This window comes from Neovison vison, chromosome 11 (assembly GCF_020171115.1).
Source record: "Neovison vison isolate M4711 chromosome 11, ASM_NN_V1, whole genome shotgun sequence".
In the NCBI taxonomy this organism is placed as follows: domain Eukaryota; kingdom Metazoa; phylum Chordata; class Mammalia; order Carnivora; family Mustelidae; genus Neogale; species Neogale vison.
In genome coordinates, this window is record NC_058101.1 from 141,778,965 (window position 1) to 141,793,015 (window position 14,051).

Here is a 14,051-nt window from a genome sequence, read left to right on the forward strand (position 1 = left end):
AAAAAAAAAAAATGAGCACAAATAATTATTAGATACATTAATAAATGTATACATACTAATATGTGACTATATTACATACTTAATAAAGCCAAAATAGAAATTTTCAAAAGATAAAGATAAAAACAGGCCTTCTAAAATACTCTTCCTATACCCAATGGACTAACGGGCACATCCCTTATGGTTCACAACCCCACTTTGGAACAAGCATATTAAAAAACTTATAAAAGTGCAAAGTCAAAGTTAATTGCTCTAATTATCTGGAAAACTCCTGAATTACTTTCCTCCCTTTACTGAAGCAGATGTGTCCTTAAAATCCAGAGCAGACCCATTAAGATTCTAATAGCAAAATGTCAAAAAATGGGAAATGCATAAAAAGTCTTGGAAGCTTTACACTAGTGACAAGAAGCTACAAAGTGTAAGTGACCCAGAAGCAAAATTGATTTTGTTTTTGATCTAAACTGTGTCCCCCATAATTGCTGTGATTTGCAGGCTCAGTGCTTTAACCCCTCTGCTGTTTCCGGCCACAGGAAGGAACTGGGTAGTCATTAAAAAACTGTCACATAAATAGCCACTTACCAGCTCACCTAGGGAGTGTAATGTTGGACAAGTAGTAAAGAAGACCAATTTTATTTATTTTACTACTTGTAAACTCCCTGAGGAAAGTGGTGAGCTGATAAATTTTCTGAACATTGAACCTGTAATTATCTCTACAAGCGGATCAGAGTTACAGAGAAGTCAAACTGAATAATCAAAAAAACTTTTATAATCAGCTTTGTAATGAATTCAGATACTGCCAGGCATCTTCTTTCCTTAAATTATGCAGGGACCACCAGCTGGAAAAATGGTAGAGCACAAAGGTCAAATACATCAGCCAAGGGACCAAGATCCACTATGTACTTGCTTGGAAACTCACTATCTGTATAACCTCAAGAGAGTTAACTCCACCTCTCTAATCCTCCATTCCCTCAACTGCAAAATGAGGAAGCTGACGCTAACGGCCTTATGGGTTTGCGGGGAAGAGTAAATGACATCAGGCTTTGAAAGTACTCAGCACAGCACTTGGTAAATATTTAATAAATATGTATTTTAGCACTGTTAACAGTGTAAGGACTAGGTGGAAATCACCAGGGAGGAGGGAAAGAGGGTCTAATCCTGGTCAAGTCTATTGCAACATGATATCCAATCTCCTTTCAGGTCAACGACTATTCTTCCAAAAATATCTGAGGAATATACATGTTCCCTAATTGCTTTTATGGAAACCATGGTTTTCAACTAGATCCCTACTGAAGAAAGGAAAGGGGAGGGAGAGAGAGAGAGAAAGAGAGAGAGAGGGAGGAAAGAAGGAAGGAAAAGGAAAAGGAGGAGGAGGAGGAGGAGGGAGGGAGGGAGGAAGGAAGAAGGGAAGAAAGAGAAAGAGTTGCTTTTCTTCCTACCTGCAAAGGTTTTGCTCCCTATGTTTCTGGAAGCCCAGTCACCCATCACAGAGGTAGTAAAGCCCTGGTTCAAAGGGACAGACACTCATGGGCTACCTAGACCGGCAGAGAAAGGGCAGCTCATACATTACCTGTGCCCAGTGGTTTTTAAATACAATCATGCATGTTTCTGGGTCTACTCCCTGCAGGCTCACGGCCTGCTGGAGTTTGTTTTCCGTCGTAACTGATGACATCATAAGTCTTCATAAATCAGTGCTTCTAAGTCATATTTAACTTTCAGGAAAATTTGGCAAGCAGTCACTAACTTTCAAGTATCACATAAGAAACGTAACTTCTTCACATTTCACTGTCATCTTCTGAAACCTGTAATGACAGTAACAAAAATGCATCTCGTTATGTTCATATATTAAATAGGACACTGGCCATTAAATTTAAGTAAGAACACAGACATTCTCAAAATCTAACACAGAACAAAAATATCTATAAAACAGACATTTCTACCCATTCTTATTTACTCTTCCCTTGCTACTAAAAATATTTTTTAAAATGATGCTACCAAATAAAGCTACACACATACATTAAACAATTATTGGGTTTATTTTCTTCACTACCACCACCAAACCCCCTAGACAGTAAGTCTAATCGTTCAAATCTAGTTTCTATAATCATTCAAATCTAGTTTCTATAACGAAGCAAGAAACTATCATACCAATGTCTGTGGAATTTAAAAACATCCAGAAACAGAAAAGCCATTAGTTAATAGTGACAGAAATAAATGCCATAATGCAACTTTGGGTAGTTCTAAAACAGCACCCAGACTCCTGGGTCCAATATGATTGAATTTTTTTTTTTAATCAATGGCTGTCATAATGGAATCGAAAGCATTCTCAGTCATTTCATAGTTACAAACCAAGTCAAGGTTTCTGGCTTTTCCAAAAAATAATAGAATTCCAAGTAACCTTACAAATCAGAGATAGAAATGATCTATCAAAAAACAAGATAGTGCTTCCTCAGTGAGAGTACAAGGTAGCACACTTACAAATGGAAAATGAATTATGTGGATAAAATATGAAGAGAGTCCAATTACCAGAGAGCCAGGAGGGAGCAAAAAGATATTGAGGTCATAGAGCATACAGCAAATAGGATCCAGTCGCATGGAGCTAACTCACAAAGAGAAGCAGCAATATAGGCCCAGTATCTCCCCAGTTTGGTCAGCTCACAGAAGGACGGGGTCTGGTTCAAAAAACTATTTTTTTGAGTGTACAGACTGGAGAGTTTGAGGTACAGTGATTACATGATAATTATTAGTGCACTGGAAACAAAATCCATGATAAAATTTCCAGACTTGTAGTAAAAAAAAAAAACCAGCAATTTTTCACCAAAGTAATATGAAGGGTATTACAAGGAGAACACCAGTCAACTGCTCCTCCTACAAACAATAAAATGTGAGAAAGGGGGTTTAAGGTGAGGATTTAGGTTAGATTTCTGGGTCAAGTTCTTTGTAGGGAGTGAAATTAAACACTAGAAAGTTGTTAAGGCATATTCTCTTGGGGATGGGAGGCTAACCATTCAACATTCATATCTTGAAAAAAATGATAGAACATAAGAATAGAAAACTGGCTAGAACTGATCATTCTGAGGAAAGGAAACATTGTTTAGGGAGAATGGAGGAGGATTAAAGTATGGAGAAAGAGGAAAGTCTGTTTGAAGAAGGCTCGTACAAATCACATACGTGAGGAAAACAGCTAATGTGTATCTTCTATTACTATATATTATTATTCAAATTGGTGAATTCCCTGACATGTAATTCCTAATAATCCAAATTTATTGTTCACAATAGGACATTGTCCACTGCCAGCAATGGCTCTTTGTCACTGAGAGGCATGTTTTACTGGGCCCATCAGTATTTTAAAACCCAGAAGCGGCCTCCCCACACATAAAGGGTACGTGCTCCCCATCTCTGAGGTCTTGGCACCTCCCTAGGATCCTACAGCCAGCCCCTTCACCTCACACAGGCTGGTCCTTGGAGGTAACATTTCAGCAGGCAACCCTGTTTTAAGTGATAATAAATAAAACAAATTCTAATTCAACTCCCTCATTGTCTAAAACATAGTATTTCTGGGGCACCTGGGTGGCTCAGTGGGTTAAAGCCTCTGCCTTCAGCTCAGGTCATGATCCCAGGGTGCTGGGATCGAGCCCCGCATCGGGCTCTCGGCTCGGCAGGGAGTCTGCTTCCCCCTCTCTCTCTGCCTGCCTCTCTGCCTACTTGTGATCTCTGTTTGTCAAATAAATAAATAAAATCTTTAAAAAAATAAAAATAAAACATAGTATTTCTGTGAAAATGCTTTTATTCAGAAGGTACAATGATAATAATGAGGAAAATCAGAGTGTTTTGGTTTATCCCAGAGGTTCAAAAAGTACAAGACTCTTCAAGACTCCTTCCAGCTCCAGGATTCTCAGATTCATCTTGAAACATATGAGGGGAACATTCAACATGCCAACTACTTCTAAATCAAAATTAGAACCGTGCTCTCTAAGGTCTGTGAAGCCCGTTCTCAAAGGGACTTTGCATGCAATCCTTGCAGAGAGCGAGACTTTATTACAGACGAGATAAATATCTTAGCTAAAATCACAAACTATCAGTAAGTTTTGATGGAAATGGAATGTCTCCTGATTCCCAGTCCAGGGCTCCTTCTAGAAATCTTTGTTCTTTCTCCTGGCTATGATCCCTGGCCCTATTCCCTTAAGGAAGCTGTATCTTCTCTGAGAAAAGTGCATCTCACTTGGATGATGCTTTACCCAATCATACTTCTGAAACAGATGCCTGAAGAATGTGGTAAGTCAAGCAAGCCACATTTAAGAAGGAAACACTATGCCAGAAGAGTCTATGAATGAAAATACTTCCAAATATACCCAGAGACAAAAGCCCTGGATGTTTCCACTCTCTTTCTCTCTTATTCCCGCTAGAGTATTGGAGAACTAGCATGTCCCCAGGGCAATATAAAACTACAAGAAAGAGAGGGCTCCATATTGATGAGAGACAGAGAAAGGCGCCTTTCCTCAAGCGCCGAGGTTTCTAATACATTTCTGCATTCGCCTGTTGTCAGGCTTTACTTTCTTCCTTTTTGCATTTTTCCACTCCAAGCTTTTTATTTAACTCTCAGAGCACAGTTAAAGTCTCCAGTGAAGCTCAGAGCAGGACAAAACTTAGCAAAAAGCCAGGAGCAAGCAGAAGAGGCTGCCGTCACCAGAACATGGGCTTGCACCATGAGTATGGCATTGTTGGACATTTCCCCCTTCTTGCCCTCTGCTCTCTTGGGCCTATGGTACCTGGGGTGGGGACTGCTCAGAGTGTTCCCGCCACACATTCAGCCCGTTCCCGGAAATACCCACCACGTGCACACCAACTTGAATTTCATGCCTGGGAAAGAGCTCTGTAAACCATTCGGAGGGATTTTGTTTTCTTCAAATGAACCACCAATCCTGAAAAATACCTAAAGGCCTCTGTCCAACAGTGGTTGCCTATGGTTTTGGGGTGTGGTTGCTGAGGGGTTTTTTGGGGGTTTTTTTGGCATGGCAGGGGGAGGAGCTATCAAAACACATGTATACACCGGCACAGATTTTATACCTCAAAGACAGAACTGACTATTTAGTCAAATTTATATATTTCATTAATATTATATACAAAAATATTTTCATCAGTAAGGAAAGAAAAATGTTATTAAATCATCATTGAAGATAGAGATAACCGACATAAGAATTATAGGTATTCTTATTTGCCTTTTTTAAGAAAGTACATGATATCTTTTGACTATGAATAAAAGCACACGCATAACCTTCCATATCACAGCGTTATAAAATACACTATATAATCATAAAAGGTTAGATTCTAGTCTTCTAGATCATACCCTTTCTACCATAAAAATTCCTTCAACCTCATTTTCAAATAGACAGACATCTTTACCTAATTTCAGCCTCCTTTGAAAACTACAATACTTAGGAAAGCTATAAATGTGTGAAAATCACATTTTTCCCCTGAACTACAAATGACTATATTTTAATACACCCCTCTTTCACTAGCATACTGAAATTACAGTGTAAACATTTTGGCATTTAACAATATATGATCTCATGCCATCTTTCTTTTATCTATTTAAATATAATATACTCTAATAATGGATTATAAAAAAATTCTTTAGGGGCGCCTGGGTGGCTCAGTGGGTTAAGCCGCTGCCTTCGGCTCAGGTCATGGTCCCAGGGTCCTGGGATCAAGCCCCGCATCAGGCTCTCTGCTCAGCCAGGAGCCTGCTTCCTTCTCTCTCTCTCTGCCTGCCTCTCTGCCTACTTTTGATCTCTCTCTCTCTCTCTCTCTCTCTCTGTCAAATAAATAAATAAATAAATCTTTTAAAAAAAAATTTAAGGAAAAGAAATAATGGTCACCTTAAGGGGACACAGAGCCAAGGGAACATTTTTATTAAGGAAAAAGTGATATTTGCAGGCCTAATGGGAAAGAACCCATGAACACAGAGAATTTGAAGATAGATAGATTGATTGATTATTGCTGGGTTTTGGTTTTGGGTTTTTTTTTTTTTTTTTAAACGATTTTAGTAGAGCAATTAGAGCAGAGGAAAGGCAAGGTCAGTAACACAGCATGGAGAAGCCTAGAGATGAAAAAGAAGCCATGTGGAGTCTTTTAGGGTCTTTCCACAGAGAGTTGCCAGATGAGAAGTAATCTCTTGAACCTGATGAAAAGACATGGCAGGCTCCCTCCCTTCTCCTTCTTCCCTCCTTGTATTTTTCTGGTTGGTTTGTAGAAATGGTTCGAGAGATGAGGTGATTTAAAGTGGAGAACAAAGTGTGAGGGCTAAGAGATTTTAGCTCAGTTGTCCAAGTGTGGAAGTCAGAAAACGCCAAGTCGCCTCTTGGGGACTTGAGCTCTGAACTGGGACACGGCCCCAGGACTACGCAGCAGTGAGACCTTGAGTGGAAAGCAGGGATCTTGATTTGGAACCTCTTAGGTGGGTTAGGACTACATGATTATCTCTCAGGTCTCCCCCAGCTCAAAAGTCATGATTTTCTGTACTTTATTCCAAGTGATATACTAAGCGGGGAGGGTAAGAAGATAAGCTTTGAAGAAGGATAATGGTCACTGTACAAAAGTTCTTTGTAAGAATTCCAGTTATAAATGGATTCAATCTGTATTCTTTTTAACAATTAAAGCATATTTCACTTAAAGAACCCAAAACACAGGAATCAACCATCTCAAATATAATTCAGTTTGTTTGGTTTTTGCCAGTAGAAGAACTCCTTGTTTTAGAATGCATTTTCGAATGCCCTGAATTGGCCGCTACCAAATACATAAAAAGTCGATTACTGTAAATGTGCTTATCATCTAAAATTCCATCTGGGGTGAAGACTCTTCAAATATTGGGAACACCTAAAGAGAGAGGAAACTTCTGCCCTCAATTACAAATAATAGCAGTGGGGAGAGGGGGATTCAGTGTGGGTCAAACTACCTCAGACAACCTCTGCTTAGAGCCTAATAAAATCCTATTAAATCTAAATCCTCCCTGTGCTGTAATCCTCTGGCCCAGTTTCCTTTTCTCTCTCGCTGTCATATCACATAGCAATTCTGGACTGTGAAAAATAAAGCAAACATCCAATAGCCCCTAACTTTCCTGGAACTTGTCCTACGGCTCCCTCAACCTGCCATAGTTGACTCTGGCTCATTCGTTGATGACTGTCCATTATTCAGTAAAGCAGAATCTCATTTTGTCCTGCCAAGTTGTAGGTCACCAGCTAACACAGAGTGCGCACCAAGAAAATTCTCCCCATACATACATTCCAAATAGTTTCAGGTTTTGATAAGCACATATTTTAAAATAGTAACAAGACAGCCGAAAACTGTCAATAAGTCCTTGAAATAGTTCCATCATGCTTTTACATTTTAATTTCACAAGAACCAGCTGCCAACTAAGTCATACCCAAGTGCCATGCAACGGATAAGCAGAAAAAAATGGAGTAGAAAAATCAAAGTTAATATTCATATTCATACCTAGTATTATTTGTTTGGAAACTTGATTTTTAAGGTTATTTAAGAAACTAAACCACTATTGGTAAGGATTTGGAATGTAAAAATTACAGCTTTTGAAAATTATACCAAGTGTTGAGATAACAGCTCACTGATGACTGAACAGAGAAGTTTCTTGCACACATTGAGTGATTTGTTGAAACACGAAAACTGGACCACTCTCGGGGAGTCTCCCCAACAACCCAATTAATCACTACAACCTTGGTAGTATGCCCCACCCTTTCACACCACTATTTTGTTGAAAGCTATCAAGGGACAGCTCAGTCAAGATTTCTCACACAAAGTCCTAAAACTTAACTAAAGTAAATGCAGCCCCAAGATGATCCAACCACTTCTCTGGGGTAATAGTCTAAAGCAGAGATTTTACATGCTCTGAATCTAAGAACCTTCTCCTACTAACGAAGTTCTTCTCAAGAAATGTTCCTGGGGAAAAAAAATTTTTTTAAGTTTTTGACTAACATGCCTCAGTCATTTTCTGTGGAAAAGTAAGTACTTGGGGAAGTTGTGCTGTTGAGTCTGTACTTGTCTTTATAGCTGTAGTAATCAGAATGAGTTCCCTCCCAGTAGTTTTTCAAATGCTTTCAGTGAAAATTTTCAGATATGAAACCTGTAGCATAACGAAAGTGAGGTGATGACTGCCTTTTGAAATAACAACAAGAAAAGCTTCCTTTGCCAAAATGTCCTCCACCCGTCTGTGCATGGCGTAAGGGAGGGAAGTACCAATAACAATGAGAGAAGTACCAGTAACATTCCCTGTACATCCACGGATCTCATAAATTGTTGGCATCCTTCTCTGGAGAGAGGGGGCGGTAGTCTTCAGCCAATTTTTAAAAGGGTGAATGAATTGCCCCCCCCTTCAAAATAAGGTTAAAAGTCACTTTGAAGATGCATTCATGGTAAAACCATGAAGAGTCCCAAAGCAGAGGCTAACAACCAGTTCCAATACTATGACCGAAGAGAGCTGTGGAACTTTTGTGACTTGAATAGTAAATAAAGGTTCTGTCTCAAAACCATGGGAGTTGTTCTAGCCGTATGAGTAACCAGGTTCTTGAATAATAATCAGTTCAGGTCTTGGTGCCCTACAAATTTCATGGCTGGCTGGGCACTTCCTCTCCTACCCAAAACACGCAAGGTGAGGTACAAACTCAATCAGAGGTATAAAATGATCAGCATTTATTATAATGTTAGCAAAGGCTCAGAATCTACAATCTGCTTGTCTCCTAGAACATAATTCTTTGCTGATTAGGACAAAGCACTCTTCTTCACCAGTCTACGCAATGGGCCACAAAGTTGTACTACACACATGACAGAAATGGTGAAAGCCACGGGTTCTTGAGCTAGTTGAGACTGGTATCTTGCCTTCAAGTCAGTGGAATAATAGCAGCACTTAAGTGATAACCTAACACTATAAAGTTCTAATTTCACATTTATTTTTTATGAACAGAAAAATAATGTAACACTTCCTTACATGTAAATATAATGATCCCTCTAACAAATGGTACCAGTGTTGTATGAAGATTTAAAAGTCTGCATTTTCTCATCCATGAGTAGGTAAAGGATTTTAGAAGTACATAATAAAAACCTACTGGCTTAAAGTAGTTTACTGCTCACACATTTATTATTGTCACAATCAGTTCATCATCAAGAGAAGATGTCATACTGATAAAAATAAAAAGTGAGCTCTTCTAGAAGCCCCGAAAAATTTCAGGAAGAAGAAATTTTTAACTTGAAATCTCTCCCCTCTGAGCAACTACTACATATTTACAGTCCATATTTACAGGTAACAAGAGGTGACTTATGAGAAGTAAAAATGAGCGCCCCTCCTACACCTCAGGTGAGAGCATAAACTGCGTTTCTACTGACAGAGAACTATTTGGCAACAGTCTTCAAACTTAAATTGGGTCAGGAAAACCACTTCTACGCATTTATCCTAGGAAAACACGTTGACCTTGCAAAATGGCAGAATGACAGACAGTAAGAGTTGACACGTATTGAGCAATTCTCTGTGTTGGGACTATTTGAAATACCTCACACCATTAAACCTTCTCAACAATCCTGTGAACTCTACTCCCTTCTTTCACAAATAAGGAAACTGAGTCACAGAGAGGTAATCAAGGTCTAATCAGGGTCATACAGATGTCCTAAGATCTGTCTGATCCAGACACAATCCTTTTAACCACTAACCTCTCTAACTACAGTGATGTCCTTTGGTGTCGAGGGTTAACTAGTGGAAAGATCTTCAATATCCACCAGCCATGGCCTAGTTATATAAGTTAGGCACTTTTATATAATGGAATCCTAGGTCACGATTTAAAAAAAAAAAAAAGAAGAAGAAGAAGAAGAAGAAGGCAGCTCTGATATCAAAAGGCTATTGGAATACGGACAGAACATCAAGTACCATATGCCACCGTTTGTACAAGAAAAAAAAGGAATGTGTTACTCTGTATGCCTGTACGTGCATAGACCATCTGTGAAAGTCCCCAAGAAGGTATGTAAGGTGCCTTAGCCTGCCTCAGTGGAGTGGCATGGGGTGGCCGGGGACAGGGGAAGCAGGAAGACTTCGTTTCACTGTGTACCTTTCTCTGCTTTTTGAATTTGGTACCATGTTCATGTTCTACTTAGCAAAAACATTTTTTCATTTGAAATACAAGCCAATGGGGGCACCTGGGTGGCTCAGTGGGTTAAAGCCTCTGCCTTCAGCTCAGGTCATGATCCCAGGGTCCTGGGATAGAGTCCCACATCGGGCTCTCTGCTCGGCAGGGAACTTGCCTCCCTTCTTCTCTCTCTGCCTGCCTCTCTGCCTCCTTGTGATTGCTGCCTGCCAAATAAACTAATAAAATATTTTAAAATAAATAAAAATAAAATATAAGCCAATGAACATCCCAAACCAAAGGAAAGTACCCAAGTCCAGCTTAATATAGCAGTTACAGTGCGCCAGAAGTCTCTTCTTCATCTCGTCAGGAAGGGAAAGGTGCCCTGCAATAATTACAGCCCGATGGGTATGAGTAGGGATAGAAGAGTATCCTAACATAATATGCCACTGGAATCAATTTTAAGGAGCACAGAATGTTTGAAAACATTCAAGAGAAAACACACAAGGGGAAAACAACTACATCTACACTTAAGAACTGTTAACTTCCAATGGAATAAATATGGGCGAAAATGACATGTTAAGAAAGCGGAAAGAATTCAGAAGAGTGGCAGTCTTATTCTTGAGGACCGCTTTTCTAATGTTTATTTTAATATTATCATGCAATAATACTTATTGGGTTACATTTCTGTAGTTTACCTTTCCTTATGGGGGTCATAGCACTGGGAATATGAAAAGTTAACGCTCTGCCAAAACTTCGTCAGTCTAGATCACTGTTTCTCCAAAAGTAGTTGGAGGAATCCTGGGCTCTCCAGGGTCTCAGTCATTTTTCTAGGATCTCTTTTGAAGAAAACACAAAAGCCATCTCAGTAAATATAGCTCACTGTGACAATCTCTCATATCAAGAGAAGCTCCCCGCACTGCAGTTTACAGAAGCTACAGAGAGCATGAGAGGGAAGAAGGTCAGAGGGAGAAGCAGACTCCCTGTGGAGCTGGGAGCCTGATGAGGGACTCCATCCTGCATCTCCGGGATCATGACCTGAGGCGAAGGCAGTGGGTTAACCAATTGAGCCACCCAGGCGCCCCATCATCTGTCTTTTTTTAATAGGATTTTTTTTCTACCTGTACAAACCTCAATCTTTCGAACTCGTATTTGCCATGAAAACCAAAGATCATGATGCAACTACAAATGAATTTCTTCGACTTTCTCTGAAAAATACCACACTGGTGAGCACCAGCTCCCACTACCCTGCAGCCTCCCTTTTACCACTAGCGTCGTCCTGTGGAAGTCCAGTACAGAACTTGGTAAGAGACTGCTTACTCCTGAACAGAGCCACGCTTTACCTCAAGGTGAAGTACACTCTTGAGTCTATGTCTCGCTGAGCAGAGAGAGGCACGCGTGCGCAAGCACACAAGTCTAGCTCCGCACACAGACGTAAATACTAATCATTAGTAGCTGCCTCTTCAGAGACACTACAGTAGAAGAGCCATATGTAATTTGCAATTAACAAAGGGTAATGGAGGCTCTAATTTCTGCTTGGGGGGTCCAGAATTTAGGCTGTGATGCCTTTTCAGGAATTTAAGTAGAAGCTGAAGCCACTTGCAGGAAGCAGTCCCTCTGTTGCGCCAGGAAGGCTTACTCACTGGATGGCTGCCAGGCCCCTGAGCAGACCTGCGGAGAGGCTGTCCTCATGGGGAGGAAAGCACTAATTTATCTATAAGCCTCCAGAAGCAACTGGGTAGATCGTGAGTCTTCCACATTCTGCTTCAGTTCCTCTACACTTGCCTCGAGAGAGACTGGCACAGACTGGAATGGATTCAGCCTACCCGTACTTCTTTTAATTAACGAAAACTCTTCTCCACTAAATTAACATGTGTGTATCAGTGTCTTTTGTACGGAAGGGAAAGAAAGAGAAAGCAAAAGCGAGGAAAGAAAAATCAAAGATGGTGTTTTAAATTCGGTTTTGCTGGAGACACATTTTGCAATGGGCACCATTTCTCCCTAGAGTTAGTGTTTCAGGTAGAAAACAATGAGCAAGAGTAGACAAGGGTCCCTACTTTTCCCTCAAAGCATCCGGCACTCTAGAGCTAATTAAGTTCTAAAATCAAAGGAGCTATGAAGAGAATATGGAAGCAAAGGCATTCCTCTTTTTGGAAGAATAATTTTATATAATATTACCATATATATGCATAATAATTCACTTCCATTCTAAATCCTGCAGGATTAGCAAAAATTGATGATCTGACTCGGTACCACTGGAATGGAATTGCAACTTACCTGTTGCAAAATGAGGCTCTAACGTCAATGCACAAGGCAAGACCCGCAAATACTCACAATTCTTTTTCTCATGAAGCTGGAGAAATACCTGAGTATCCCAACAAAGCAGTAGGCACTTGGGGTCAGGATGTACCCCAAAAAAGTGCATCTTCAAATGCAAGAAGGACTCTCACCACACTGAGACATTCACACGATGACAGGGAGGTAGAAAGTAAGGCCAGGCAAGAAAAGAGCAGAACATCTACAATTGCCTTAGAGCAAACTCAAAATATCTGAAATTTTTCAATCATTGTTTTCTTTCTTTCTGATTTTTTTCTTTTTTCTTTTTTTTTGTCAAGTACGTCCACAGTGGATGAAGTTACTGTACAACACAGAGTAATTCCCCTGGAGGAGCTCCACAAACATTAATTACACAGCAAATCTGCACTAATTCCGAGTAAATTATATTTCCTGCTTTCACGGAAAAGGAACATAGGTAAATCATGCAGGAGACAACGCAAGTAAAATTAAAGACAGATTTTTTTCATCCAGTCAACATGGCTCTGTTTCTACAATATTTTATATTTATGCCCACAAAAATAGCATAGAAACATTGCCAACTACCAGTTCAGTAATAAACACCATCCTCTGGAGAAGGATCTCCCCAAAGGGGAGAAGAATGATGACAGAATGCAAAACCAACAAACGTCAGTATATGGATTTCAGGTAGGCCCGATCGTGCTAATGTTAGTATTTATCTGATGAACCAATAGTGAAATTAGTCATAATGACTTCAGGCCCTGCCACACAAATTGCTCATTTCTAAGCTCTTTCTGTGGGAAATCTAAGAGAATTTTGAGTTTCAAGTCTTACCATATTTAGTTCTGAGGGCTTCTAGAAACATACTTATTATAATTAAGGTACATTTAAAATATAAGTATTTACCTTATCACCAGAAAATCTCACGTTTATACTGAAAGAATAAAACGATTCTCCTCAAAGAGCTGCCACAACCTTTCTCCATTATGTGCTGAGAATTTAAGTATTGAAGTATGAAAAAGGTAAAGGCTGCTATAACGCCATAACTAAGTATTTTATATGATTATATCACAATAACATCTTTAGTCTACCATAATCAGTATTCTATATTTGTTGCCTGCACAAAACTATAATTACTCGTTGATTTGATCGAAATTACTAGGTGACTTGGGCAATTCAGTCTGCCAGCCAGCCTTCAGGGTAATTAGTCAAATCAACAGTATATCAAAATGACTAATATGTTTCTGAATCATAGATTAGACTATCGGCAACATCATGGCAAAGCTCAGATTCAGTTCCAAAACCTCAGTTCATCTTGTTTAAACTCCTTGGACTATTCTCCTCATAATTTAATTTACTCTGTACACAAGTTGAGAGTTTTTCCTCCCCTTCGAGGGAAAAAGGAAAGTGACAATAAAAGCCAAAGTACAAGATTCAATAAAATCAGATACTCTTGTTTCAAAAAACAAGGGGAGGTGGGGAGTTGTTTCTTTATTGTGTATAGGGGGTATAGCCAAGGAAAAAGAAGCAAAAATGGATTCCTACCAATCAAACCACCTCTCAGTGCTTCAAATTCCATTAAAGGCCACAATTCTGTTGATTTGATGCCAGACGCTTCTAAAATGTTCTTACCCAAGAAAA

General features: G+C 39.6%; 1 protein-coding gene across 1 annotated transcript in view; it reads right to left on the reverse strand.

Moving 5' to 3' along the window:
• The window catches only part of FHIP1A (FHF complex subunit HOOK interacting protein 1A), a 243,087-nt gene that overhangs the window by 84,277 nt on the left and 144,759 nt on the right, over positions 1-14,051 (reverse strand). The window contains exon 3 of the mRNA XM_044224871.1: positions 1,565-1,796. Within this exon, the coding sequence (XP_044080806.1) occupies positions 1,565-1,669 (105 nt within the window). The 5' untranslated portion in view covers positions 1,670-1,796. The remainder of the gene's footprint in view (positions 1-1,564; positions 1,797-14,051) is intronic.